Source organism: Cucurbita pepo, chromosome LG01, assembly GCF_002806865.2.
Source record: "Cucurbita pepo subsp. pepo cultivar mu-cu-16 chromosome LG01, ASM280686v2, whole genome shotgun sequence".
NCBI classification, from domain to species: Eukaryota; Viridiplantae; Streptophyta; class Magnoliopsida; order Cucurbitales; family Cucurbitaceae; genus Cucurbita; species Cucurbita pepo.
In genome coordinates this window covers 17,107,431-17,135,124 of record NC_036638.1, presented here as the reverse complement: position 1 = coordinate 17,135,124, position 27,694 = coordinate 17,107,431, and the positions used below count along the sequence as shown (strand labels likewise).

The 27,694-nt window shown below is 36.3% G+C and overlaps 5 protein-coding genes across 7 annotated transcripts; 4 read left to right on the top strand and 1 right to left on the bottom strand.

Annotated features, from left to right (window-relative positions):
• The first annotated feature begins 5,982 nt into the window (after nucleotides 1-5,982).
• On the top strand, nucleotides 5,983-11,768 carry LOC111788310 (low affinity sulfate transporter 3-like). Its single transcript, XM_023668640.1, has 12 exons — nucleotides 5,983-6,427; nucleotides 6,517-6,565; nucleotides 6,647-6,854; nucleotides 6,930-7,104; nucleotides 7,193-7,258; nucleotides 7,936-8,166; nucleotides 8,246-8,372; nucleotides 9,029-9,315; nucleotides 10,832-11,025; nucleotides 11,103-11,194; nucleotides 11,325-11,401; nucleotides 11,468-11,768. The coding sequence occupies exons 1-12, from the start codon at nucleotides 6,059-6,061 to the stop codon at nucleotides 11,630-11,632; spliced, it is 2,040 nt and encodes a 679-aa protein (XP_023524408.1). The 5' UTR covers nucleotides 5,983-6,058; the 3' UTR covers nucleotides 11,633-11,768.
• Nucleotides 11,769-12,496: 728 nt separating this feature from the next.
• Nucleotides 12,497-15,483, top strand: LOC111804444 (zinc finger CCCH domain-containing protein 15 homolog). Its single transcript, XM_023689254.1, has 2 exons — nucleotides 12,497-12,719; nucleotides 14,964-15,483. Exons 1-2 carry the CDS (start codon nucleotides 12,615-12,617, stop codon nucleotides 15,096-15,098), a joined length of 240 nt encoding a protein of 79 aa, XP_023545022.1. The 5' UTR covers nucleotides 12,497-12,614; the 3' UTR covers nucleotides 15,099-15,483.
• A 1,125-nt stretch (nucleotides 15,484-16,608) lies between these two features.
• LOC111804429 (aspartic proteinase-like protein 1) lies at nucleotides 16,609-20,692 on the bottom strand. Of its 2 annotated transcripts, XM_023689235.1 has the most exons (10): nucleotides 20,186-20,690; nucleotides 19,822-19,960; nucleotides 18,941-19,182; nucleotides 18,579-18,806; nucleotides 18,331-18,469; nucleotides 18,182-18,258; nucleotides 18,001-18,097; nucleotides 17,584-17,644; nucleotides 17,347-17,418; nucleotides 16,609-17,012 (listed from the first exon to the last, which is right to left on the bottom strand). In XM_023689235.1, the coding sequence occupies exons 1-10, from the start codon at nucleotides 20,482-20,484 to the stop codon at nucleotides 16,777-16,779; spliced, it is 1,590 nt and encodes a 529-aa protein (XP_023545003.1). In that variant the 5' UTR covers nucleotides 20,485-20,690; the 3' UTR covers nucleotides 16,609-16,776. The 2 variants fall into 2 exon arrangements, with proteins under 2 accessions (XP_023545003.1, XP_023545012.1); XM_023689244.1 differs by lacking the exon at nucleotides 19,822-19,960 and having other exon boundaries at nucleotides 18,941-19,216; nucleotides 20,186-20,692.
• A 531-nt stretch (nucleotides 20,693-21,223) lies between these two features.
• LOC111789031 (60S ribosomal protein L30-like) lies at nucleotides 21,224-23,274 on the top strand. 2 transcript variants are annotated; one of them, XR_002814267.1, is made up of 7 exons: nucleotides 21,224-21,315; nucleotides 21,396-21,444; nucleotides 21,534-21,639; nucleotides 21,766-21,867; nucleotides 22,672-22,740; nucleotides 22,994-23,121; nucleotides 23,184-23,274. XR_002814267.1 is itself a non-coding variant. In XM_023669687.1 (6 exons), the coding sequence occupies exons 2-6, from the start codon at nucleotides 21,424-21,426 to the stop codon at nucleotides 23,032-23,034; spliced, it is 339 nt and encodes a 112-aa protein (XP_023525455.1). In that variant the 5' UTR covers nucleotides 21,224-21,315; nucleotides 21,396-21,423; the 3' UTR covers nucleotides 23,035-23,274. The 2 variants fall into 2 exon arrangements, 1 of the variants encoding a protein (XP_023525455.1); XM_023669687.1 differs by having other exon boundaries at nucleotides 22,994-23,274.
• Nucleotides 23,275-23,594: 320 nt separating this feature from the next.
• Nucleotides 23,595-25,158, top strand: LOC111788943. Its single transcript, XM_023669571.1, has 2 exons — nucleotides 23,595-23,900; nucleotides 24,512-25,158. The coding sequence occupies exon 2, from the start codon at nucleotides 24,513-24,515 to the stop codon at nucleotides 24,990-24,992; it is 480 nt and encodes a 159-aa protein (XP_023525339.1). The 5' UTR covers nucleotides 23,595-23,900; nucleotide 24,512; the 3' UTR covers nucleotides 24,993-25,158.
• Nucleotides 25,159-27,694: the final 2,536 nt, after the last annotated feature.

The following is a 27,694-nucleotide window of genomic DNA, read 5'->3' as shown; positions in this document are numbered from 1 at the left end:
TTTGAAATGATGAGTGAGTGAAGCACTATGACAATAGCAAACTAAAGCAAGCTGCACTTGCAAATGCATGTGTGTAAGCTAATAGCGCCAACCATGGTGGCTGGTTGTGTCCTGTTGCTTTCACTAGAGACGTGACAAACCATAGCCATTGGAGCTCAACTAGATTAAACCATACCTTTTGAATATATTCTCTCCATTTTCATTTTCATTTCGGACCAATATTACAATCCGAACGAATATCTATTTCGTGATTTTAATAAGTTTAAATTTAGTCATACGAACTTAGGTCGGTCGGTGTAATTGATAAGATTAACGAACCCAACTTCCTTAACACTTTCGGTGAGCTGAATTGTTTCAAAAGTAATATTTTAATTGGTTCATTTACGAGGTAAATTTTAATAGTATTAATGTGAGATCCCACATCGATTGGAAAGAAGAATAAGTGTCAGCGAGAACGCTAGACTTAGGGAGGTGGATTATGAGATCCCACATCGATTGGAGAGGGGAACGAGTGTCAGCGAGGACACTAGGCCTCGAAGGGAAGTGGATTGTGAGATCCCACATCGATTGGAGACGGGAACGAGTGCCAGCGAGGACACTGAGCCTCAAAGGGAAGTGGATTGTGAGATCTCACATCGATTGGAGACGGGAACGAGTGCCAGCGAGGACACTGGGCCTCAAAGGGAAGTGGATTGTGAGATCCCACATCGATTGGAGACAGGAACGAGTGCCAGCGAGGACACTGGGCTTCAAAGGGAAGTGGATTGTGAGATCCCACATCGATTGGAGAGGGGAACGAGTGCCAGCGAGGACACTAGACCTCAAAGGGAAGTGGATTGTGAGATTCCACATCAATTAGAGAAGGGAACGAGTGCCAGCGAGGACATTGGGCCTCGAAGGGAAGTGGATTGTGAGATCCCACATCGATTGGAGACAGGAACGAGTGTCAGTGAGAACATTGGGCCTCAAAGAGAAGTGGATTGTGAGATCCCACATCGATTGGAGACGGGAACGAGTGTCAGTGAGAACATTGGGCCTCAAAGGGAAGTGGATTGTGAGATCCCACATCAATTAGAGAGGGGAACGAGTGTCAGCGAGAACACTGAACCTCGAAGTGAAGTGGATTGTGAGACCCCACATCAATTAGAGAGGGGAACAAGTGCCAGCGAGGACACTTGGCCTCGAAGGGAAGTGGATTGTGAGATCCGACATCGATTGGAGACGGGAACGAGTGCCAGTAAGGACACTGTGCCTCAAAGGGAAGTGGATTGTGAGACCCCACATCGATTCGAGAGGGGAATGAGTGCCAGCAAGAACACTGGGCCTCGACTCGAAGGGAAATGAATTGTGAGATCCCACACTAATTGGAGAGGGAAACGGGTGCCAACGAGAACGCAGGCCCCAAATGAGAGTGAATTGTAAGATCCCACATCGGTTGGAGAGAGAACAAAACATTCATTATAACAGTGTGGAAACCTCTCCTTAGAGAAGGACACTATCTGCTAGAAGTGAGTTTGAGCAGTACAATTTGTATACAAAACACTAATTAAGTACGTTCAAACATGTTTTTAATGCACATAATATATGCTCGAGAGCAAAATTCCAAAACAGACATTATTATCCAAATATGAATAAAAAACAGGACCATAACTCCATTCATATATGTTATCAATTATTATATGGTTCGAAGTTACAGTACGATATTATTTAGATAGAGATGAGGAGCTAAGAACACCATCGTTATCGATATATACCCTTTTTGGAACTTGAACGTCCTCCATTCACTCCATCCAACTATACATGGCTATTGATCTATATAAGCTAAGGCTTTTGAATTCCTTGCCATAGATCTCTCTGGTGGACAAAAAGAGATGGGAGGCTTAAAGCTTTATCTCCATCCATCCATTTGTAAAACCATTTTCTGCTTTATGTTTAAGCAATTCCATTCTCGGGTCTAGTCATAAAGCTATAGTGACCCTAATGGTAACCGTCCAAGTCCACCGCTAACAGATATTGTCCTTTTGGAGTTTTCTCTTACGGACTTCCCCTTAAAATTTTTAAAACGTGTCTGTTGGGAAGAGGTTTCTACATCTTTATAAGGAATGTTTTGTTCCCCTCTCCAACTGATGTAGGATGAATATTTATATGGGAAATAGTTGGCATAGACGGGGAGGGAAAACGTTTTTCCTGTCTTCGTCCCACTTCGTGAACATTTCTAACGGGAAATTAACGTGAAAACTGTAGCAACCCTAATGTATATGTATATAGCTATATCTATAGGTGAAATAGGTGGTAGAGACAGAGAAGAATTTGGAAATTAATCTGAAAACGGTAGCAATCCTAATGTATAGACGAAGAAGACTTCTCTATCCGTATCTCATCCCGTGAATATTCCCGTCTATATATGTTTATTAAAATCTAGTGTATTTTTGGAAGAGTCCCAAAAATACGATAACCCTAATGTGTAGGTATATGTATATAGCTATATCTGTATGTGAAAAAGGCGGTAGAGATGGGAACACCGAAGACTTTCCCATTCCCACCGCATCCCATAAACACCTCTATCTATATATTACAAATTAACGTGATTTTTAATAAAGATTATATTGAAAAATAAAAACTTTAAAATACTTATTTCTTTAAAACAATAATAAACAGGAAAAAAGTATTCCGGGATCCAATCCCCGCAAATTTCATGCAGGGAATTTCCGCCCCGATCACTACAAAAATAAATGAAGAATTTGACAAGGATGGAGATGAGGAAGACTTCCCGGTTCCCGTCTCGTGGACTTCTCTAATTAGAACATGTAATCTACGTGGCAAGTTTTTGTTTTTTTCGAGTTAAATGAATTTTTTTTTTCTTCTAAAAAAATATTTCAATTATATTAATATTTAGTAGGGACCTAATTTTAAAAAATATAATTATAAATCATTATATTTAGCTATACGTATTTGACTTTCACATCATGATCAACTATTTAAATATAGAGGACGGCTACCATTAACGTCACTACAAAGCATCTTTAGTTATCCATAGAGGTTTATCCAAATTATTGGCCAAACCATCATTTATATCTAGAATATGTACACGTATAATTTAGAGGGCCACGTGGTTTTTTATAGGTCTAAAATTAAGTCTATTCCTGCCCCTATTTGGTCGTTGTTGATTGTCAACAGCTACATTTAAGGATTATCGAGGTCTCTTCTTCTTAAAAGTTGGACTATCAACATATCTGCCAATTCCTTGAATATCACTGTCATTTTCTTGTCTGAATAAAAGAGAATGCTCGAGATTGAATTGCATCTGAAACTCGGTAGAGTTTCAACCGTGATCTGTAAGTGTCGAGGTGGTTTTAAAATTCAAATAGGTTCAAGCAAATTTAAATTAGTTGAATTGCAAGAGTAAATAAAGTGTTATTATGTATAAAAAGGATCCATTAATGGTGTGGCAAATGTAGCTATTAATGGTGGAGACTGGAAAGTTGACTTTTAGTCAAACACCAAAAATTCAAAATAGCATTCATTTATTATTATTATTATTATTATTATTATATTTTATATCAAAAGATGTATTTTTATGGATAAAAAAGTGCATTTTTTTTTATAAGAAATTGTAGTTTATTTTCAACACTTTTCAATTATTCATCTCTTCAAATATTTCATCATTTCTTGAGGGAACATCACTAACTATATATATATATATATTAAATGTGTGTGCTTATCTTTGAGATAATTTCTTCAAAAATAGTTTTTAAATTAATAGATTTTTTAAAAAGGTATTTAATACTTAATCAATAAAAAAAAAAATATTCTTAAATTAAAATTTTAAAAATTTAAATAATATTCTTAAATTAAAAATACATTTAAACTTAATTAATATTTTATATTAAAAATATTTTAAAACTATTATTAGAGTGGTTAGAGTATTCAAAAGTTTTAATAATATACTTCATTTCCATAAATTTTTTAAAGATACATTTTAACTCAAAAGAAAAAAAGAATAATTTACAATTTATTAAATGAAAAGAATACTTTTACCATTAATAATATAAATGAAATCGTTAATAATTTATTTTTAAATATTCATGAATTTTCAAACGTAACATTAATATATTTAAACGTTAAAAAAAAATGTTTTTACACTCAAAATAGAAAAGAGAGAAATCTGTAAAGTGTAGATAGATGGTCTCATTCTGTATATTTTTATCAAGGTTAAGGGTATTAACGCTATTCTTCGAATTTTATGTGTATTTTTAAAACGTAAATTAATGATAAGGATATTTTTTAAACTTTTAAAAAAATTGTACGATATTAATGAAACTTTTTAAAATTTAATATTATTTTCGTAGTATATTTGAAACAAAATATTAATGATTTATATCTAAAATTATTTTTTTTAATATTTAAGGATATTATTGAAACTTTTGACAGTTTAAAAATATTATTATTATGTCAAAGTACAAAAATTTTAAGGATATTTTTATTAATTAGTTTTTAAGTTTTTAAATTTATTTCATAATAAATCGTAATAATTATTTTTAATAAATGAATTTAATAAAATTACATAAAATTTTAATGGTAGATATTTGGTACAAATCAAAGATATGTATACGGTAGAAAAGGTATATTAAATGAAATAAGTATATTATAAAATTACATAAACTTTTTTTTTATTTAATTTTCATTGATTAATATGTCTAATATACCTAAAAGTTTATATATTTTAAGTTTATTTAGCCATCCATATTAATAATTATTCTCAAATAAATGAATTTAAATAAAATGGTAAATAATTAGTATATCATATTTTAAAGATTAAATATAATTAATTTATCCCGTTCTTTTCAACCATTTAAAAACGATTGATAAACAAAAAAAAGAACTAGCGATAATGAAACTACAAAGCACGAGTTTTCTTTTCTTTTTTTTTCTTTTTCTCATTTTCTTGTCTTTTCCTTGAAATAAATAGCCGAGAAATATTCAGTTATTTAATAATTTATTTTAGTGATAGAGATTAAATTTTTTAATAAGTCGATTAAGGCATATTATTCAACAAATTATGATAGGTCGGTGTATTGTCTGTTAACCTCAAGTGACTAATTGATATCCTTCTTTATTGTGAGTGCTGTCAGGCCCCTACACCTCCTTTTCATATTACAAATCAAATAACTAAAAATAAAGAATAAAGAATAAAAATAAATTTAATTTAATAGACTAAATTAATAAAAATATTTATAAATTTGGTAATTTATCTAAAAAAATACTCGAAGAGAAATGGTTAGTAATTTATTTAAAAATATTCTAAAAGAGTACCTTAAAACTTTAAAAAGTTCCAATAATACGTTTCAACTTTTTTACAAGTAAAAAAAGATATATTTTATTGTTAGTAAGTTTGAAAAATATTCTTGAACTTTCAAATTTTTATTTATATCTGTAAATTTTTTTAAAAATTTAAAAAGACCATTAATTCTTAAAAAAAAATAAAATACCGTGAACATATGAAGATTTTATTTACTAATCTAAGAGTCTGGTACGTTTGACATTAGATTTCTATATATATTAATAATAGATTTTCAAAAGTATTAATATTTTAAAAAAGTATTAAAAATATTAATATAATTTTTGAAAATTTGAGTAGAGTTGAAACATTTTAACTTTTCAAAAAAAACATTTTAACTTTTAAAACGTGTTTAAAAAATATTTTTGAGTTGTTAAAAGTTTTATTAATACAAATAACTATTTTTAAAACTCTAAAAAATTGAATTATTTTTTAAAGTCGATAAATATTAAAGAAATAATTTTTTGGTTTTATTCCGAAGAAGATAATAATATTTAAAAAAAATTAAAATTTAAAAGCATTATTGGAATTTTTAATAATTTAGAGACATTTCTTTTAGTGTATTTATTTAATCATAGGCTAAAAACAGAGAATTACAATAAATTTAAAAACTGTTTCTTGATCGATATATGAATATGACGAACGTCAATTTCTGAGACAATAAAAGGCAAAACCAGAGAGCTCACAGATTCTCCCAGACACTTCAAACCACCCTCTCTCATGGGTTCTTTGCCTTCTGACACTCTCGCCGTCGAAATGGCCGACACCCATGTTCTCGCCGGCGCCGGCGACGGAGCAGAGACCACCGAATGGCTCCTCAATTCTCCCAACCCTCCAAGTTTCTGGGAAGAACTTGCCGCCGCTGTCAGAGAAAATGTCATTCCACGAAGCTGCACAAAGACCCATTTGGCAAAGAAGAAAACGAAAACCACTTCTTCAAGCGATGAAAAACAGAGCATTTTTAAAGCCACTCTGATTCTTCTGCAGAGCATGTTCCCAATCCTCAAATTGGGCCGAAACTACAAAGCTTCTAACTTCAAAAGCGACATCATGGCTGGTTTAACTCTTGCCAGTCTCAGCATTCCTCAGGTACTCACAAAAAAACATTATAAATTTCTGTTCTTTATGGGTTTTTTTTTTTCATTAAAAATTGAAGCTTTTTTAACCCTTTGGTGCAGAGTATTGGGTATGCGAATTTGGCTAAGCTTGATCCTCAGTTTGGTCTCTGTAAGTGTCGGAATTTGATCCATTTTGTCGTACTAAATTTCCCGACTCTGTTTCTGACATGTCTGGTTTGTAAAATTTTAGATACAAGCGCTGTTCCTCCTTTGATCTATGCTCTAATGGGAAGCTCGAGAGAGATAGCCATTGGCCCAGTGGCTGTGGTGTCGCTGCTTCTTTCGTCTATGTTGCAAGAGATTCGAGATCCTGTTGCAGACCCAGTTGGTTATAGAAGCCTTGTTTTTACTGTCACCTTATTTGCAGGGATTTTCCAAGCAGGATTTGGGCTTCTGAGGTAACTTTTTTGGGTCAATTTCAGTGCAAATTTGGGTGTTTTTTTGTTCTTCTGTAATGGGTTTGTTGTTTGTAGATTGGGGTTTCTTGTGGATTTTCTATCTCATGCTGCCATTGTTGGGTTCATGGCTGGAGCTGCCATTCTCATTGGTCTTCAGCAATTGAAAGGGTTGCTTGCTATTAGCAACTTCACGACCAAAACCGATGTGGTCTCTGTTTTGGAATCTGTCGTGAGATCTGCTCACCAGCCTGTATGTTCTCTGCTTTAAAACTAAGAGAAACAAAAAGAAAAAGCTTCCATGGATTGACCTTGTCTTTCTCTCATGGTTTTTTTTGCAGTGGTACCCTTTGAACATTGTTCTTGGCTGCTCGTTTCTGATCTTTCTCCTTGTGGCCAGGTTTATTGTAAGTGTTAAATGCTTTAGAAATGTGAGGTCATGTACGGTTGGAGAAGAGAACGAAACATTCTTTATAAGGGCGTGGAAACCTCTCACTAACTGTTTTAAAACCTTGAGGGGAAGTCCCGAAGAGAAAGTCCAAAAAGGATAATATCTAGTGGACTTGAGCTGTTATAAATGGTATCAGAGCCAAGGGACGATGCGAGACACTGGTTGGAGTAGGGTTAGACCTTCTCCATACTAGACATATTTTAAAACCTTTTAGGGAAAGCTCGCAAGGAAAACCCCAAACAGGACAATGAATATCAAAACCAGTCATTGGATGGTGCGAGTCACTGGTTGGAGTAGGGCTAAACCCTACCCACAGTAGATGCGTTTTAAAACCTCGAGGGAAGCTCAAAAGTGAAAGCCCAAAAAACACAATATTTGCTAGTGGTGGACTTAGACGGATGGCCCCCAAGGGAGGTGGACTGTGAGACTCCGCATCGATTGGAGAGGAGAACGGAACATTTCTTAGAAGGGTGTGGAAACCTCTCCCTAACATACACGTTTTAAAACTTTCGGGGAAGCCCAGAAGAAAAAGTCAAAGAAGATAATATCTACTAGCTGTAGGCTTGAACTCTTTCTTCATCATATTTCGACAATATACGAAGTTTGGATAATGAGTATTGAGTGTATATGCAGGGTAGAAGGAAAAAGAAGCTGTTTTGGGTGTCAGCCATTGCTCCTCTCATATCTGTCATTCTCTCCACTTTGATAGTGTTTGTGTCAAGAGCTGATAGACATGGAGTTAAGATAGTTAAGGAAGTAAAAGAAGGGTTGAACCCAATCTCTGTTCATCAGCTGCAATTCAACAGCTCAGGTGTTGGCTTAGCTGCCAAATCTGGCCTCATTGCTGCCATCATAGCTCTCACAGTTGAGTTTCAAATCAGCCTCCTAAATGCCCATTGAAGGCTTCATGTAAGCTTAATGATATGTTGTGTTTTCTACTCAGGAAGCGATGGCTGTTGGCCGATCCTTCGCCTCCATTAAAGGCTACAACATTGATGGGAACAGGGAGATGATTGCTATGGGCTTCATGAACATTATAGGCTCTCTAACCTCTTGCTATGTAGCCACTGGTTAGTTTTACCTTCTACCTTTAAAATTTGGATTTTTCTACATAAATTATTGCATCCCAAGACTGTCTTATAGGGTAGCTGTGTTTAATACCCGGAAGACGAACCTATTGTCCTCTTACGAGGATTTGAGATCCCACATCGGTTGGAGAAGAGACGTTCTTTATAAGGGTGTGAAAATCTATCTCTAGCAAACGTGTTTTAAAAATCTTGAGGAAAAACCTAAATAGGATAATATCTGCTAGTCGTAGACTTTGGCTGTTACAATGGTATCAGGGTCAGACACTAAATGATGTGTCAGCGAGGAGGCTGAGCTCCGAAGGGGGTGGGACACGAGGCAATGTGCCAATAAGGACGCTGAGCCTCGAAGGAGAGTGGATTGGGGGAAGGGGTCCCACATCAATGGGAGAAAGGAACGAGTGTTAGTGAGGATGCTAGGTCCTGAAAGGTAGTGGATTGTGAGATCCCACGTTGGTTGGGGAGGAGAAAGAAGCATTTTCTATAAGGGTGTGAAAACCTCTCTATAACAGACGCGTTTTAAAAACCACTAGATACAAATTCGAGATGTTTTTGTACGTTTTTCTCTCTATATTTGAGGTGCACGGGCGTCGATAATGTGTCGAGAAATCTTTAGTTACAAGTTGTTTGAACTTTTTCAGGGTCATTCTCAAGAACGGCTGTGAATTTTAGTGCTGGGTGTGAGAGTGTATTGTCAAATATAGTGATGGCAATAACAGTGATGTTGGCATTGCAATTCTTCACAAGGCTCCTCTACTTCACTCCAATGGCCATTTTGGCTTCAATCATTCTCTCTGCTCTACCTGGTCTTATTGACATCAATGAAGCTCTGCGCATCTGGAAGCTCGACAAGCTTGACTTTCTTGCCTGTCTTGGCGCTTTCCTCGGTGTCTTGTTTCATTCCGTGGAATTTGGCCTTCTTCTTGCGGTAATCTCTTTCTCTTTCTTTCTTTCTCTCTCCCACTAAACCAAATCTACTAGTCCACTAGTTCGGTCCCAGTTATATTCAAAACTGACGAACCCACTAGCTCGATTTCAATTATATTTGAAACTGACGTACCCACTAGCTAGTTCGGTTCTAGTTATTTGAAACCCACGAACCCACTAATTTGGTTCCAATTATATTCGAAACCAACGAACCCACTAGCTAGTTCGGTTCTAGTTATTTGAAACCCACGAACCCACTAATTTGGTTCCAGTTATATTCGAAACCAACGAACCCACTAGCTAGTTCGGTTCTAGTTATTTGAAACCCACGAACCCACTAGTTTGGTTCCAGTTATATTCGAAACCAACGAACCCACTAGCTAGTTCGGTTCTAGTTATTTGAAACCCACGAACCCACTAATTTGGTTCCAGTTATATTCGAAACCAACGAACCCACTAGCTAGTTCGGTTCTAGTTATTTGAAACTCACGAACCCACTAGTTTGGTTCCAGTTATATTCGAAACCAACGACCCACTAGCTAGTTCGGTTCTAGTTATTTGAAACCCACGAACCCACTAATTTGGTTCCAGTTATATTCGAAACCAACGAACCCACTGGCTAGTTCAGTTCTAGTTATTTGAAACCCACAAACCCACTAGTTTGGTTTCAGTTATATTCGAAACCAACGAACCCACTAGCTAGTTCGATTCAGTTATTTGAAACCGACGAACCCACTAGTTCAATTCCAATTATATTCGATTTGTTTAAGCCTCGTTCGATATAAGTTTCACCAACAAGAAGTTTTTCGTTTAGTTTAAATATTATGAGCTAAAAACAGACTCGAAACTGACCAAACTATGAAATATTACTTCTTAGGTTCGGTTAAAAGTCAAATGGAAGTAAAGGAAAGTCAAAGGGTGAAAATGTCTTTTCCTTTTAAGGTGGAAGTGGATAAAATGATTGAAACAAGTTGCAAACTTTAAGAGGAATAGATTGAGACATGAGAACAAGTTGTGTGTTAAAAAAGGACAAAATGCATAGGTCAAGCAAGCCAAGTTGTATAATTTAGTACTTTTGCTGTCTGTTTTTGGAACATTTAATCATGGACTGTTTGTCTTGTTACTGGTGGGCGGTTCCATGTCTACCCAAAATATATTGATGTTATATATATATTTATACGATCATCTAGGAAAATTTTAGACGTCTATCGAGATACCAAATATAAGTCTTTTAACCTATACTAAAAGACAATTCATGTGATTTTACAATTTCGAGCTCTACTCAAAGGTCGTGACTTTACCTGAGAGGTTAGTACAATTTGTGTTGGATTCTACCCATAAATTTCGGTCTAAGCATTTTCTGGTTGGAGTCTCGGGAAAGATTACGGGAACTAAGCGAGAGACAATACTTTTATTTCGAGGAATAAAAAAACAAAGTTGTGAGAGTTTATCTGAGATTGAACAATATCATATCATTGTAGAGAGTCGTTATCCTAACGTTTTCATTGATTTTTCAGGTCGGAATTTCATTTGCGAAGATATTGTTGATATCGATGAGACCCGCTATAGAAGAGGTGGGAAGGCTTGGAAGAAGTGACATGTTTGGCAACATGAAGCAATTCCCTATGGCCATGAAAACTCAAGGAATCTCCATTGTTAGAATAAACTCTAGCTTGCTTTGTTTTGCCAATGCCAGCTTCATCAAAGACAGGTTTTTTTACTCAAAAGTTTGCAACTTTAAGCTTATTTGAGAAATGGGTTTTCATCATTTTAATGGTTTTTTATCAGAATAATGAGATTGGTCGAAGAAGATGATGAAGATGATGATATTGAAGAAACAACCAAAGATCAACCTAAACAACTAGTTGTTGACATGTGTAGTAAGTTCTTTCTCGAATCGATCGAAAATGAGGGTTTTTTTTATATCTTTTAACGATAATTTTCTAAAAGTTGTGTTTTTTTAATACCCTTAACTTTGAATTGGTGAATCCTGTGTTTGTTTTCGTTTAGATGTTATGAATATCGACACGTCTGGGATCATTGTTCTAGAGGAACTTCACAAGAGGTTGTTATTGAACGGGATACAGGTATGGCAAACCGACAGATCTCTGTAACAAAAACGAGCAAATTTGATTGATTTTGATGTTTTGTAGGTAACAATAGCAAGTCCAAAATGGGAAGTGATTCACAAACTTAAAAGAACCAATTTTGTTGAAAGAATTGAAGGAAGGGTTTTCCTATCAGTTGGTGAAGCTGTGGATTCATGCCTTCAAAATGCTTCCAAATTGCCTTCTTCTACCAAAGTGCTTGTCACTTGAAACAAGCTTTTCATGAAATAAAGTCAATATGTGTATATATATATATATATAGCATCATATCATGTGATGGTTGAGCTCATATGTACTTGAGTGTGGCACTAGAGACCTATCAAATATATCCTTTTGTTTTGTGATAGCTCGGATTAATTAGATTTTGAACTTTTAAAAGCTTTAATTTAGTTTCTCTCTCCCGTGTGGCGACATGGGGGCGAAAAAAAGAAAGAGAGGGATGAGTTTCTCTTACCTTTGGCATAGCGGGAGGCTTGCACGACGGGCTATTAGCTCAGTGGTAGAGCGCGCCCCTGATAATTGCGTTGTTGTGCTTGGGCTGTGACGGCTCTCAGCCATATAGATAGTTCAATGTGCTCATCAGCGCCTGACGAGATGTGGATCATCTAAGTTACATTAGCATGACATACTTCTCCTGTTTGAATCGGGGTTTGAAACCAAACTTCTCATCAGGAGGATAGATGGGTCGATTCAGATGAGATCCAATGTAGATCCAACTTTCTATTCACTCGTGGGATTCGGGCAATCTGAGGGGGACCACCTCTGCTCCTCTTTTCTCCAGAATCCATACATCCCTTATCAGTATATGGATAGCTGTCTCTCGAGCATAGGTTTAGGTTCACCCTCAATGGGAAAATAAAACGGAGCACCTCACAACATATCTTCACAGACCAAGAACTACGAGATCGCCCATTTCATTCCATTTAGAACTATTTATTATTGAAATTTGAGCGATTATTTAAAAAAAAAAAAAAATTAAAGAGTATTTGGAAGTTATTTATAAGGTAGAATTTTTAAAACAGGAAAAAAAAAAAAAAAAAAAGTTAAATCCAATTTTAATTCCTATATTTATTATTTATTTAGTTTAAATTTTACCCTCTCTCCATCTCGAATATAGCAGAGGTTGAAGCAGGAGCAGCAATCCATTGGAGAGGGGCTATCAAATCCAGGAATCTGATCTACGCTCAACAAAATGGGGGCAGAAGAAGCGGCTGTGGAGCAAGAGAAGCTCGCGTCTCATGATCCGAGCGCGAATCCCATCACGGAGGCTCAGTTCCTATCGTGGAAGCGCCACAAGGTACTTTCCCTTCTTCTTCTTCTTCTTCTTCTTCTTCTTCTTCATCAATCTCTTCCAAGCTTTTCTTTGGCCGCTTTCCATTTCTGCTCTTTGATGTGCGATTGATCTGTATGAGTTCTTTTAGGTGCCGATTTCTTGTATTTCCTGCCAAATCAGTGAAATTCGAGAATTAGGGTTGCATAGATTGGATGAATAATGACTTTTGGAGGAGTCATTTGAAAATTGAAATTATCAGAATTTGAAATCTCAAGGATTAGTTCGGTTAGGCTGGTATTCAGGAATGGTTTCCTCTGTTTTGCGAAGAAGAGGCTTAAATTTTGGGATTGTAACATGTATGAATGTACTTTATCTGGCTCGCGCCAAATTGACCTTAGGGAGTCCCGTGGATTGAGCTATACTTAGGTTCACAGAATGATTGAGAAAATGTTGACGGCCAATAACCTAATCCATTGTACTAAAGGTGGAGTTTACAAATGTAATAGTCCAAGCCCACAACTAGTAGATATTGTCTGCTTTGGCTTGTTATGTATCATCATCAATCTCACGCGTTTACTAGGGAGAGGTTTCCTCATCCTTATAAGGAATGCTTCGTTCCCCTCTCCAACCAATGTGGGATCTCACAATCCACTTTCCTTGGGGGCCAGCGTCCTCGCTGGCACATCTTCCGGTGTCTGGCTTTGATACCATTTGTAATAGTCCAAGCCCACCGTTAGTAGATATTATCCGTTTTGGCTTGTTACATATCACCATCAACCTCACGATTTTAAAACATGTCTATTAGAGAGAGATTTTCACACTCTTATAAGGAATGCTTCGTTCCCTTCTCTCTCTAACCAATATAGGATCTCTCAATAAAAATCTGCTCTATGTCCCTACAACAGCCTCGGAGAGGCACATTGACTCCAAATTTATCAAGAATTTGCTCCATTGTTTAATTGTGAAGTGACAGCTTTAGATCACATGAACAAGATTCTCTGTTGATCTTTTACACACATCACATGCCACATTCTACTGACATTGGGGACATAAAATCATGGATAAAGGTCTTTGAGTGAAGTCACAGTGTTTAACCCTTTCCAAAGAAGCTAACCAACCAAAAATTCTGATCTTCTATGGAATCTACCATATCATCAAGAAGAAAGAGGAGACAAGAGGATTGGGTTGGGACACTAACTGGCAAAAAGAGACTTCCTAGAGAATTTGCCTGAAGGTTCAAGAGTCTGTTTACTTAATCATTTGAAGTTGGGGACAGACAAACCCCTTGTAACAACAAAAAGGAGATTAGCCAAGTCTTCAGATTCATGATCATTAAGGGGTCTTCTAAAATAAAATAAAAAATCATAATCATGATGGAGGGTAGAATCACTATCATTGAGGATTAAAACATAATTGACATGTACCTTAATGAACATGAGCCCCATTTCCCATGGAAAGTTTAATGAAGCTGTTAACAATTCTGCTTTTAAGTGTTCCGTTAGAAAACAGCATAGAATTCAGGGACACAGTTATACAACCTACCTATAGAACTAATCTTGTTCTAGTAACGACTTCAAATACCTACAATATCTGAGTGGCTATGTGAGATCCCACATCGATTGGATAGGGGAATGAAACATTCTTTATAAGGGTGTGAAAACTTCTCCCTAGCAGACACGTTTTAAAATCGTGAGGCTAATGGCGATATGTAACGGACCAAAGCGGACAATATCTTCTAGCGGAAGGCTTGAGCTATTACAAATGTATCAGAGCCTGACACTGGACGGTATGCTTGCGAGGACTCTGGGCTCTTAAGATGGGTGGATTGTGAGATCCTACATCTATTGGAGAGGGGGAACGAAACATTCCCTATAAGAGTGTGGAAATCTCTCCCTAGCAGACACATTTTAAAATCGTGAGGCTGACAACGATACGTAACGGGCTAAATCGGACAATATCTGCTAGCGGTAGACTTGAGCTATTACAGGCTATCTTGAAATTATAAGGCTATTAACGTTCTAAACTCACATGCTTCACAATTGATTGTCAGTGGCAGAAACACAGGTCGGTAAACTCACATGCTTCACAATTGATTGTCAGTGGCAGAAACACAGGTTGGTTCTTGTAAGTTCAAGTTAACTAATCACTGAACTGCAAAGAACCTGAACCATTCCACCAGTCAATTATGAGGCAATTTCTGCATCAGTGACGTAAATGAGTTGTGTTGCTGTTCGACATTTATCTCCAACTATCTCCTCTTATTTGCAGGATGCCGAGGCATCTGCTAAAAGAGATGAAACAGCAAGGAAGCGTGCGGAGGATATAGCCTCAGGAGCGGTGCAAATGAATGGGCGAGAGCTTTTCTTGCACCAACCGTGGGTTTTTGACAACACTCAATATTGAGGTTGGTGTTTTAGTACCACTTTCTGTTGTTTCTTGAGAAATGTCTGTCCTTTAAAATGCTACCTTGTATTTTAATCAGCATATCCTTCATACAAAGTATTAGTTCTTACGCCCAAAATGCTACCCTCATATGAATCTGTGCAAAAGGAATGACTTGGCCCAATTGGTTCTAGACAAAGATGTATATCCAAATATAGGCGCTAATTTGTCCTATGCTGTTAGCCTCATATGAGCTTTATGATATGCATTTGTCTTCTCTAGTTTACAAATCACGTGTTAACAAAATGTTGTGTTTTTTCCTTTACTAGGTCCTTACATGATGAAATGTTTTTCATGTGGGAATAAAAATCATGTGTAGTGTCCATTGTTATAGGCGCTACTTTACTTAGTGCAATCGTGCATACCCATGTGTAACAATTCAATTTTTTTTTTTTTGTAAATGTACTAGTCTAAGCTTAGCTTACTTATAAATTGTTTTGTAATTAATCATCTTCTAGATACCCATTTAAATGATTTTTAAGCACCATTATTTTAATTTCTAAGAGTTTTCTACCACCATCATTTTAATTTCATTTTAGAAAAACGATGAATATTTAAAATACTCATAAAATACCCATCTACGACATATATTATATAGTTAAGACAAAATTGAGGGACTAATGGTTACATAGGCATACTCCATATAAACTTTCCACAAAATCGTTTTCATCACCTTAGGGCAACTATGGTGGTAGCTATGAAACAACCAACATGCGACAACCACCAAATCGTTATCATCACACTAAAAAGGATTGATGGTAGTTTTAAAGTAACTAATACGTAATCACCACCACCAAGTTATTATCATTACACTAAACATAACTATTATCATTACACTAAACATAACTATGGTGGTAGTTATGAAATAATCAACAAGTGAATCTTAATCAAAACTAGGGTTCATTTTGATAACTATTTGATTTTTAGTTTTCACACGGGGAGCTTATTTGTTCGGTTATCTACTTTATAAACATGTATTCAAATTTTAGTTTTGTTTTGGAAATGCAAAGTAGTTTTAAATTTTTTTTTTTATTTCAATAAGAATTCAAATAATTCTTGAATAAAAGATGAAAGACATGGTGTGAAGAAAAAGAGCAAGTACCTGCGTACTAAAAACTTTCATGTTATCCAAAAAAGATTCCCATCTCCAGTTGATTGAACCTGTCAGATAGTTTTCATCACTTTCAAAGAGATTTCTGTAGAAATTTCAATGGTAAATAACACAAATAGAGGAGGTAAGTGCCTGTCTCACTATACAGCAGCATAGCAATTAGTAGGAGAGGTACTGGACTTGGTCAGCTGCCATCCAACAAGTTCACTTTCTTGTGTGCCTGTGCTGAAATTCTGGACAAACATAAAACTTGAATCTTTCCAACATATTCAGAAGAACCTTGGTAATTTGTTAACATGTTTAAGCATGCCACTTCAAAAAATAAAAATAAATAAGGGATGATAGAGTTTACAAATAATCTACACGTAGAACTGGCACTTGCACTGATGCTTGAATTGAAAGAGACGTCTATATAATACTCAAATCCCAGTAAAAAAAATGTAACTTATTTTTTCCTATATGATACAGCAACTTACAGGAAGGGGTAAATTATTAAGTAATTGAAATGCCAGTCGGAAAAGGCAATATTTACAGCATGGACTCAACAAACTCAAAAAGCAACAAGAATAACCTCAAACAACAGCAGCTGAAGAGAGAAAAATGGGGTGCAGTTAGGGACGATTTGGAAAACGCCCTAGCAGCAGTGGGTGCAATTTCTTGCCTATTTGGAGGGCTTAGATGTCCATCGGTTGGTAATGCAGTTGGTGATCCGTCATTTGAAGGTGGTTTGGCATGGTCTGCTTCGCCGTGGTTGATATCTAGGCCTGCAATTTTATACACTGATAAATGTCGAATGAAGAAAAGGGAATTGAATCATGCTCAAACCTCACAATATAAGTTCTTTTTCCATGCTGATTTAAAATAAATAAATAAAAAGGCCAGAAGTATATAAGCAATGCACAGAAACTTAAATCTCGACACAGGAAGAATTGAATATCCTTGAAATCAGAAGTTGCTGAGAAAATTCAAAAAGCAAGATTTCATTTTTGCCTTAACCAAACTCTTTCTTCCAGATAATCTTTCGAGTGATGGAAGAGCAGCTACTGCACACTGTTAGAAGAAAATTCAAAGTGTAAATAATAATGAAAACATGCTTACATTTGGACTTCGACCAACCCAACTGAAGATTTTCTCTGTCAAAAACCAGCCGGTAACCTACCATCAAGTTTTCTGTAGCACAAATGGAAGAAGATATCACAAGTTTTTATCATTAAATGCATTTACGAATTCAAGCTCCTATGTGTAATCGTGTGGTAGGAGAAGAAAAGGAACTATATTATAGAAAATCATTGAAAAAGTAGCATATACAACCACAGAATTAAAAGTCCTACTTACGTCCAATTACACCGTAATCATCATCTGTCTCTTCTAAGGTTAAACAAAACAGTTTATATCCCTGCACATTAAATTTTATAAAATTCATACTTCGACCAAAACAGATCAATCGTAACCACCGAGGCAAAAAGGATATGAAGTCCTTTAAAGTCAAGTTGTTGACATTCTAGAAAAGGGGTATTTTGAATGCAATAGGCTCCATCCATAACAATAAAAGAAAAGCCAGAGAAGGGAGCAAATATTTCAGCACTTGCCCAAACATGACTTCGTGTCCTCAAACTGTGTTCAAAAACATTTCTAGCTTGCCCAGTCCCAAACAAACAAATTGAGGAAAGAAATCAATATTTTTAAGGGCCCACTGGGAATAATCATTTGGGTAAAATTACTCGGGAAGAAAGAGCAAGATGTCCAACTTACTTGGCTGTCAGGGAGGGTATACACAGGATCATGTATAAAGCTTTGATTCAGAGGAAACACGAGTTTCATACTAGGAATATAAGAGGACTCCAGCGAACTGTTCCACAATAAAAGAACTGTCTGTCAACCCTTAAAAAATGAGGAAAATACAATATTTATTTTACCTTTTTCATGCACCTACCTGGAATTATAGCAGTAATTCCAGGGAAATTCTTGGAGAATTATCCTGGTAGCATTTAATTTTACTTGTTTGTCAAACTGCATTAAGTAATTCGAGACTTTAGGCCAAACAAAATTGAAATATCACACATCATTATATTCCAGTATCACCTCAAAGACTATCTTTTTATAGATTTCTGTAGGAAGATATGTAAAAGACGAGCCACTGTCCACCAATGCGTGGAATCCACTTTTCTGCAGACAGGAACTCCCAACACAAAAGGACTCCACCTCGACAAAATAGGCATCACTGAGACAAGGAATGGATGGCTTAATGGTGTTGGTGATAATAGATAACTTCAAGAGAAAATAAAGGTTAGAATTGGCTTAGCTAATAATTTAGTTGCTAGATCACATACAATTCACCAAATAATGGCAAAAATTGTGTTGTTTGCTGGGTGGCAGGACCATTGTCCCCAAAGAGGATTCTCCCAGAACCATTATTATCAAAACAAAGCGAGAATGTATTTCTAACCAATCCTGCTTTCGCCAATAAGGTTGGCACTGAAATGTTTCCAGGACCCAACCCCATAACACCATCAGGAGCAGCCCCATCCAAATAGTAACCACTCTGTTTCCTACCACAGCTGCATCAAGAGGGAGAGGGGGAGATCACAGGCAAAGATTCAGGTGGCATTCCAATATCTCAACTTCAACATTGTAAAAGAAGAAGAAAACATCAAAGAAAAGCATCAAAGTATGTGACGCAGTAAGAGCCCACCCTAATACAACTGAGGCCTGCAAAAGACGTTGTGTACCATGTTTGCTGAAAGATGCCAAATGCAATTTATCTTCAATCATAAATCCAGAAGTTGATGTATTATCTGTGTAATAATCTCTTTTATAACTGCAGGGATCATCAGGACTTTTGCAAGTTGTGCTCCAAGCACATAATTGATGACTGCAGGAAAGGTACTGGCTGGTGTTTGATAAAGCTGGATTGTACGCACTCAGATCCCTATCCTGCATCATAGACAGCCCCAACAGAAGAGAGCACCTGCCAGTCAATTGGTGAAATTAACTGAAAAACCTGTCACAGTTCTTATTTGACTACTAGACAAGTAATGAGACATACTAAGATAGATCGGAACATAAAAGAAAGAGGTAATTAATTGAAAACAATCGTATATATATGCGGTGTCCATTTAATTATCAGTATAGATTTAGATAAGAGCTTACTTTTGATGTACATTAGTTCGTCTTTATGTTCTTTTTTCTTTTATTCCGTTAATGATATATCTGAGTGGAAGGATTTTGAATACAGATCTCTCTTTAGAAGTAACATTTCGCAAGTTATTTGGCAAATTTAACTGATAGAAAGAGAGATTGTCGCTTTACAACAGACTAATGATAGGTTTCAACTTTGAAGGATACGGAACATATGAATGTTTCGATATCCACATCAGTAAACCTCAATTTTATGATTCGATTATTAGGATTCTTGCACAGTAATTTAACTTCTTATTTGAATTTGGAGGAAAAGGAGACTAGTTATCCAGTTCATGAACTAGTTCAGCAGCTCACATCCCAAATACGACTTGGAATTTGTTAAAAGAGGTATTAAAGAAATGAAGAAATTAATGTAGGTGATTGCAGTCATACCAGTGAGCTATAATGACTTGCAGACAAGGGAGCACATTGAATGCAATCACACGGAACCCAGAGCAGATCACTTCCAGCATCCAATGCAACGAGAAACGAAACACTCGGTGTTCCTATATCAATCCATGTGTAATGTAACCTGGACAACTAGTTCCACTGAATTCTTTAATCGCTCTAACAAACAAGGTAAAGAAAATACTCCCTCCATGCTGCTTTAAATTTTTAATGGTGAAGGAAATGCTGATAAAATTAAACATTATCGTTGCTGTGAAAGTAAAGAAAACTACACAATTGGTAGAACTTAGAAGTTAGCTAGTCTATAAAGCGATCACGTCCTGGAACAGTTAAGCTCAAGCATACTAACCAATCAAATTCGTTCCCAAAGAACACGACCTCGTTTCCTTCAGAAGGAAAAATCACCTCGTACTTCGATCCGATCTTCAGTCTCCGCCTCTTCAAGTCATAATCCTTAAGCGTTTCAAAATACTTCAAGCTATTCCTCCTCGGCCAAAATTTTCCAGACGCATTACCGTTCCTCGACTTCCAAAGCGCTTTCGCCTCATCGGAGAATCGATGAACGAGCCTCGACGAGAGCCTAAGCGCAACAGAACTGTCCACCAAGAAACAAGCTACAAAGAGCAAAACTACCAAGAAATTCGCCATGGAAACTGAAGATGAAGATCAGATTTCGTAAGAATGAACTTCTACAACGGCGAGAGAGCGTCCGGATTTGGGGAAAAGGCAAGGAACCGAGCCTTCTGCAAACGGAGTAGAGATTGAAGCGTGAACCATGAATGGTGACGACGATAAATCAAATTGGGTGAGACTGTGAGAGTGCTATAATGCGCTGTTTGTGCGTACGGTGCGCGTTTCCTTGTAATAAATGCGCCTATTTTATGTTCATATGCGACATATTTTAAATTTACAAATTTGCAAATTTATTGAATATTTTTTTAGCTTCAATTAATTTTTATGGTAAAAAATGTTAGACGAACACACCACTCTCCACAATAGTATGATATTGTCCATTTTGAGCATAAGCTCTCATGACTTTGCTTTGGGCTTCCCCGAGAGGCCTCACACCAATGAAGTTAGTATTCCTCACTTATAAACTCATGATCATTCTCTAAATTAGCTGACGTGACGTGAGACTTCTATCATCCAACAAAAAAAATATTATTAAAATTTAATGAGATTTCTAACCTTTTACAAATTTAATATTTAAAATTTTATTTTATTTACTTAATTTTTATTGTAAAAAATATTATGAGCTAAATTATTATAAATTTTAAAATAATAAAAATCAGAAGTTGAGTGGGCTGGGCTGGGAAAAGGTTGGCCCATTATTAAAAGAAGGCCCATTAATATTCCAATCAGGCCACGGAAGAAGCCCGGTTCTATTGACGTGCAAGACTCTAAAACGATAAACCCTAACAATTGAGTCTCCTCTTTGCAGTCGCGCCACTCCTTGTCGTGGAAAAGCTTCAGAACAGGGTAAGGGATGATTCAAACTGTGATTCGAAGGTCTTGATTGTTTTCATCTCTGATTCTTTCTGTTTCTTCTTTGCTTTAAGAATTTTGTACACCTTTTGAGAAGCGACAATGGCGCCGGCGAAGAAGACTGTAAGTATTACTTGAACTGTCCATGAATGCTGCTCCTCCAATTAATTTAGGGTTAATAGTTTTGATGATCTGTGCTATTGCAATTGCAGAAGAAGACTCATGAGAGTATTAACAACAGGCTTGCCCTTGTGATGAAGAGCGGCAAGTACACTTTGGGGTACAAAACCGTCCTTCGCACTATCCGCAGCTCCAAAGGTCTTCATACGTTGTTCTTCTTTTCTGATAGATCTTATTGTTATTAACATTTGGTGTTTGATTCAAATTTAGGTTTTATTTGTGTACTTTTGACACATTTCTGGTTTTCGATCTGTGATAATACAGGGAAGCTTATTATTCTATCGAACAACTGCCCGCCCCTGCGTAAATCCGAGATTGAGTACTACGCAATGCTTGCTAAAGTTGGGGTTCACCACTACAACGGAAGTAAGTGTAGTGCAGACTCTGCTTTGTTAGTTTGTTGTTTATATGTTCAAGTTGTCAGCAGCGTTTTCTGACTTTGATTTTTAGTGCCTCGTATGCCGGATTTCAGATATATGGGATATAATTTATCTCTTTTCTTGTTCTGTCATGTCTTCGTTATCTTAGAAAAAAAACAGTAATCAGTAAACTTAGCACTATTAATTCCGTATTAAAGGTATCTTGAGTAAGTTGATCAATTAGAGAGGTGCTTACCTGCCGTGGGCTTAAAAACTCTTGTTCTAACTAGCTCTAAGAGTGCTTATGATGGCATTTTTAAGACCAAAATGAATGACATTAAGCGTTTAATTCATCCTAACTAGAACCTATATTGAAGTATTTGTAACACAGGTGACGTTATACTTTTCTTTTATTGATTTGCAACTAGTATCTTCTACGATATTTAGTATAAAGCTATATGGGTTGCTTCCATTGGTAGTAATTTGTTCTGACTCAAAAAATTGTCTAGGAGATCTAGTTTAAATTTTCATTTAATCTATATCTGTAATTCAAAATTTTCTGAGAAAATAAGGGGTGTATGCTGTCAATCTACCTTACCTTGTATGCATGTTCATATGCTAGGAGATCTAGTTTAAATTTTCATTTAATCTATATCCCATACATCTATAATTCAAAATTTTCTGAGAAATTAAGGGGTGTATGCCGTCAATCTACCTTACCTTGTATGCATGTTCATATGCGATAATGTGTAATTTTGTATGTTTTGTTTCTCCCGTCTTACATATTTTCTATATTTGGTTGTACATTTAGGCAATGTTGATCTTGGAACTGCTTGTGGCAAGTATTTCCGTGTATCCTGCCTTAGCATTATTGATCCAGGTACTAAATGTTTGTTTTTTGGTTTATGAAATTTCATGAACTTTCGTACATCTTCTCTAATTCTTGATATTTGCATAAAAAATTTACTTCAGCTTTCAAAAACTTGATATAGTCCCTTTCTTTTTCCATTTACTTTATGGGTTAATATTACTTCTACTTTCAAGTGAAGTTAAGAAATTAAAGCATAATATTTTGCAAGCTTGAACGAAAAATGGAACATCTATAACTCACCTGCTTCTGAATTCTTTTCTAGGTGATTCTGATATTATCAAATCGCTTCCCAGTGAGCAGTGATGATACCCATCATTTAGAACGATGTATTCAATGTGGTACCACCTTTTCTCTTCAGTAAACGGTAGAATTGCATCTTTTTCAATGTCCTTAGCATAGCCCTTCTTAATTTCTGCACTTTAATCTTTTACATTGATGGCCAGATTTTGTCATTGACTTCGAGGTTTTGTTTAATTGACATGGTTGAGTAGAATGTTCAATTAGTTTTTATCTATTTATTCCCAGACAATTGTTTACTCCAAATCTCCTTGCCTTTTGCATTAACAATGGAACACCCTATTTATTTACAGCATTACCTAATCGAAAATATGAATATTTTTTTGGTTTTCATTTTTGTTTTTCAAACTTTATTCAACTATTCCACTATTGAAATTATACATAAAAAATATATATTATTATTTTGAGGATTTGAAATGTATATTAAATATCAAATATTTTCTTGTTTAAGACTATAATATAGACTTTATTATATACATATAGACTTTATTTGAAGGTGTCTATAATTTGAAATAAATAATTTAAATTGATTTACTTGATATAATTATAAATTTTTATAGTAAAATTCGCTTTTAATTTTTTTTTTGATAGAGATATAACTTGGTCGTATGTAAGTTGATATTATTAGTCTAATTCATCCTTGCAAAATAATGATAATAATAATAAATAAATAAGAAAAAAAAATTGATTTCAAAGTGATTGCTTCCTTGATAACCACCGGGGGCGAACGGTCGCCATTTTATCTTCCATTCCAATTCCACCGCTGAGGGAGAGAGAGAGGGTGAAGAAGAGTGGACGATCAAACGCTACTTCGTAGTTCTCGAAGGTCGCCATTGCCGCCATTGATAACAGACCTCCATCCTCTCCCTTCTGTAAGTTTCTCCTTTCATTTGAACTTTATTTTCGATTGTTATTGTGAACGCTCTGGACTTATATCGATTGATTCAAGAGTTTATCTAATTCTTCTTCATCCCGCGATTAATTCCTTTGACTTCGACTAACATAATCCAATAATCATCGTCAAGATTCGATTTCTTTACAAAAAAAACGGAAAAGCCCTTTCGTCTTCTCCATTCGCCGTTCTTCGTCTTTTTCCGCGATCAGTTTTTAATATAAACAATCGCCGACTTCAAATCAGGACGATTTAGTTCAACTTCCCCATCTCCTCCTTCAATAGAGGATGAATTTCGGGATCCACATGGAAATTTATTACTTAATTAATGGTGTCATGAAGCGTTATGAATGTGGCGACGGCTGAGTTGTATTCTGTGTGCGACATTCAAGCATATACGTGGTGCAATTTTGTCGCCCGCGTATGCTTCCAAATGTTGAAAAATTAGGTTCAAGAATCTTCGAATCCACTATTCATTTCACTCGAATTTAAATCTGTTTGAAGGGATCGGTTTCTGAATACAAAACACTGTGCCCTTCTCTTTATTAAATGCAGTACCTCTGTGTTAAACTCTGTTTATTGAACAACCAGCATGCAGAGCAAGAGTCTTTCTCCGGACTCCAGAGATTTGGACATCGATGATTACATCGGAATAGAGAGCTGTGTTGATTTGATGGAGAATCACACGGCGGCGGACATCTCCGGGGAGAATTGTAAGAGAGATAACAAAATGTGGGGAATGGAGAGGAAAGATCACAACGAATATCCACCGCCGATTCAATTGCTGGTTCGAACTGAGAATCTGGCTTCCCAAATGCCATGGGTGTTGAAACGACACTACACCGACGACGGACGGCTGGTTCTGACGGAGGAGAGATTGAGATACTATGAATTCTTCCGTGCCCACAGATCCAACGGCCGTCTGATGCTGCAGCTGGTGGCCTTCGACGACCAGGGCTACGATGAGTCGAACGTGGAAATAGGTGATGAGGACGGCGGTGGTGGAGAGGAGTGTGCGGCGGCGGCGGAGGGCAGAGATGTTCGGGGTGTCAGTGCCCGCAGGGAGCTTTGAGGACTGTACGAAGCTTAGGGAAAGATGTCAGTAACAGCAACAGCAACAGCTTATAGCGTGGAATGGCATTGTATGTGTGCACGTGTCATTTAATTTTTAGATGATATTATATGATTATGAAAAAATTAATTAGACTAATATTCAAAATATTTGACCTTTGACCCTCCCGGGTAGAAGTAATTCTTTCTGGTAAGGAACCCATTTCGGCACTAAGAGAGTCAGTTGATAACCCACAACCGAAGGCATTCTACCCAGTAACGCATATACTTCGGATCCCACTTGAATGAAACAGAAGATATTGTCGATAAATAGAAGCACATCTAGTTCATTAACATCTCGGAAATATTCTGTCATAGTTAGGGCAGTTAAACCAACTCTCATATGGGCTCCCAGCAATTCATTCATCTAACCTTAGGCTAGAACCTCTTTTGATTCTATAGTATTTTCTTCATTAATTACTCCAGATTCTTTCATTTCCATGTAAAGATCATTTCTTCACGAGTACGTTCACCTACTCCTCCAAATACAGATACACCTCCATGAGATTTGGCAATGTTGTTGATCAATTCCATAATGAGTACTGTTTTATACACTCTAACCCCTCGGAATAGTCCTATTTTTCTTCCACATCGATAAGGGGCTAAAAGATCTACTACTTTAATTGATAATTTTGTATAGCTTTGTCTTATTAAATTACTCTAATTTGGTCACTTTGAGCTACATCAACTAATACCACCATCCCGACTCTATTTTCGAGTTAAATTTGGCAGAATCGTTAGTTTATTTTTTTTAATTATTTAAGAAAATTCATATTTATTATTAAACACGAGTTTACATGGTAATGAAATTATTGAATTCATTATTTTTAAAATTGTTTTAAAAAGTAAAAACCAATAATTATGAAATCAAAATGGCAGACGAATGAAGTCTGAACTGTGAAGAGGAAAACGACAGCATCAAAGCTGTCGTACCAGAAACATCTGCAGAAAAACCAAACAAAAATTCAATAATTTTTTTAATAATTAATAATTTATTATTACAGTTATCAGATCACACGGCTGTTTCATTCTGAGAAAAAAAAAAAAGAGAAGTTAATGAAAATAGTGGTGGAAAATCTGACAGATCAGCATCCAACGTGTACAACACCAATTGCCACGTAAGCCCTAATTCTTTTCTCTCTCACTCCCTCATAAACTCATATTTAATTAAAATAAAATAAAAGTTAATTAGTTTTGTAAGACAGATATTTAAGATAAAAGGAAAACAAAATAAAAACGAAAATAAATCAGTTAAAACGGGGTTTAAATATGCTTTATTTGTTAAAAATTTAGTAAAGAATTTAATTGAACAGATGTATTGCAGGTTAATTAATGAAGTTGGCAATTCAACGGAGGGCCACATCCGTTCCGTTCCCATTCGGTTTAATTATTTTTAAAATATTAATTATAAATAATTAAATAATAATAATAATAATAATAAATAATAAAAGTCCGGTAAATAAAAATAAAATAAAATAAAATAAAATATATTCATTTCATTCCCGGGGGGCCACCATGGCTAGGGTTTGGGAGAGCAAAAGAAAACCCTTTCTGCAATAGAACAGTGAGGAAATCCGCCATGGGGTATTTCTCTGGCGAACGCAGCTTTTTTTCAGAGGTTAAGGTAATCGTTTCGTCTTTCTTAGGCTTCCTGCTCTGCGCAACGAGTTTTCGGTTCCCCATGCAAAATCAGAATCAATGTCCAGTAATCGAAACTGTACGATCCTCGATTTCTGGACTCAAAGCCCTAATTTCTTTGGAAGAAGGAAAAGGAAAGGAAGAACGAGTCATTCGCGGTGTTGGAATCGGCATTATCAGGTCAAAATTGTCGACTAATTCTTCTTCTTCTTCTTTTTGTAATTCCATCAGATCTTTTAATTTTTTAATGGACGATTTGATCGGAACTGAGAGCGGAGTTTGCTTGACTTCGAATGCTGGAGAAATCGAAGAGAAAGTAACTCGCTCTGATTCCGATTTTTCTAATAATCGCGTTAATCGTCGCGATTTGTTGAAAAAGGAGTTTCCTCCACCGATTCCTTTCCTAGAGGCACTGGCAGGGCATCGAATTCGACCGCCGTGGATTTTAACGAGAAATTGCATCGACGGAAGGTTGATTTTGAATCTGGAGAGAGTGAGGCATCATCAATCCTTGGAATCGCACCGTGAAAATGGCCGTTTAATTCTCAATCTCGTTCCGGCGAATGTCGCCGGCGTCGGTACAGAGGATGAGGATGATCAGGATCTTCAGTTCATCGAAGATGCCGAAGAAGAAGAGAAGATCAAAGAATCGGTTGAATGCGAAGAAGGCGACGATCCTGAATATGGTTTTAAGAGTTTTCCGTTCGGCGGAGGTGGAGGCGGAGGCAGAATGGTTTGCGATCGGGGACCGTTTTGTGGTGTAAATGGGAATTTAGGAGAACGACACGTCGTCCATGGACATTTCGGTTCGGCTCCTCTTCGTTCGATGGGTACAGTTATGTGAGTTTTGTAGATGGTGAGTGGTTGCAATTGGAAACATTAAAGAGATTTAGCGTTTCGATTTTAGTCCTCCATTGATATGTCTGCAGATTTTTTAAGTTTCTTCTTCTTCTTCTTCTTCTTCTTCTTCTTCTTCTTCCTCTTCTTCTTCTTCTTCCTCTTCTTCTTCTTCTTCTTCTTTTAATT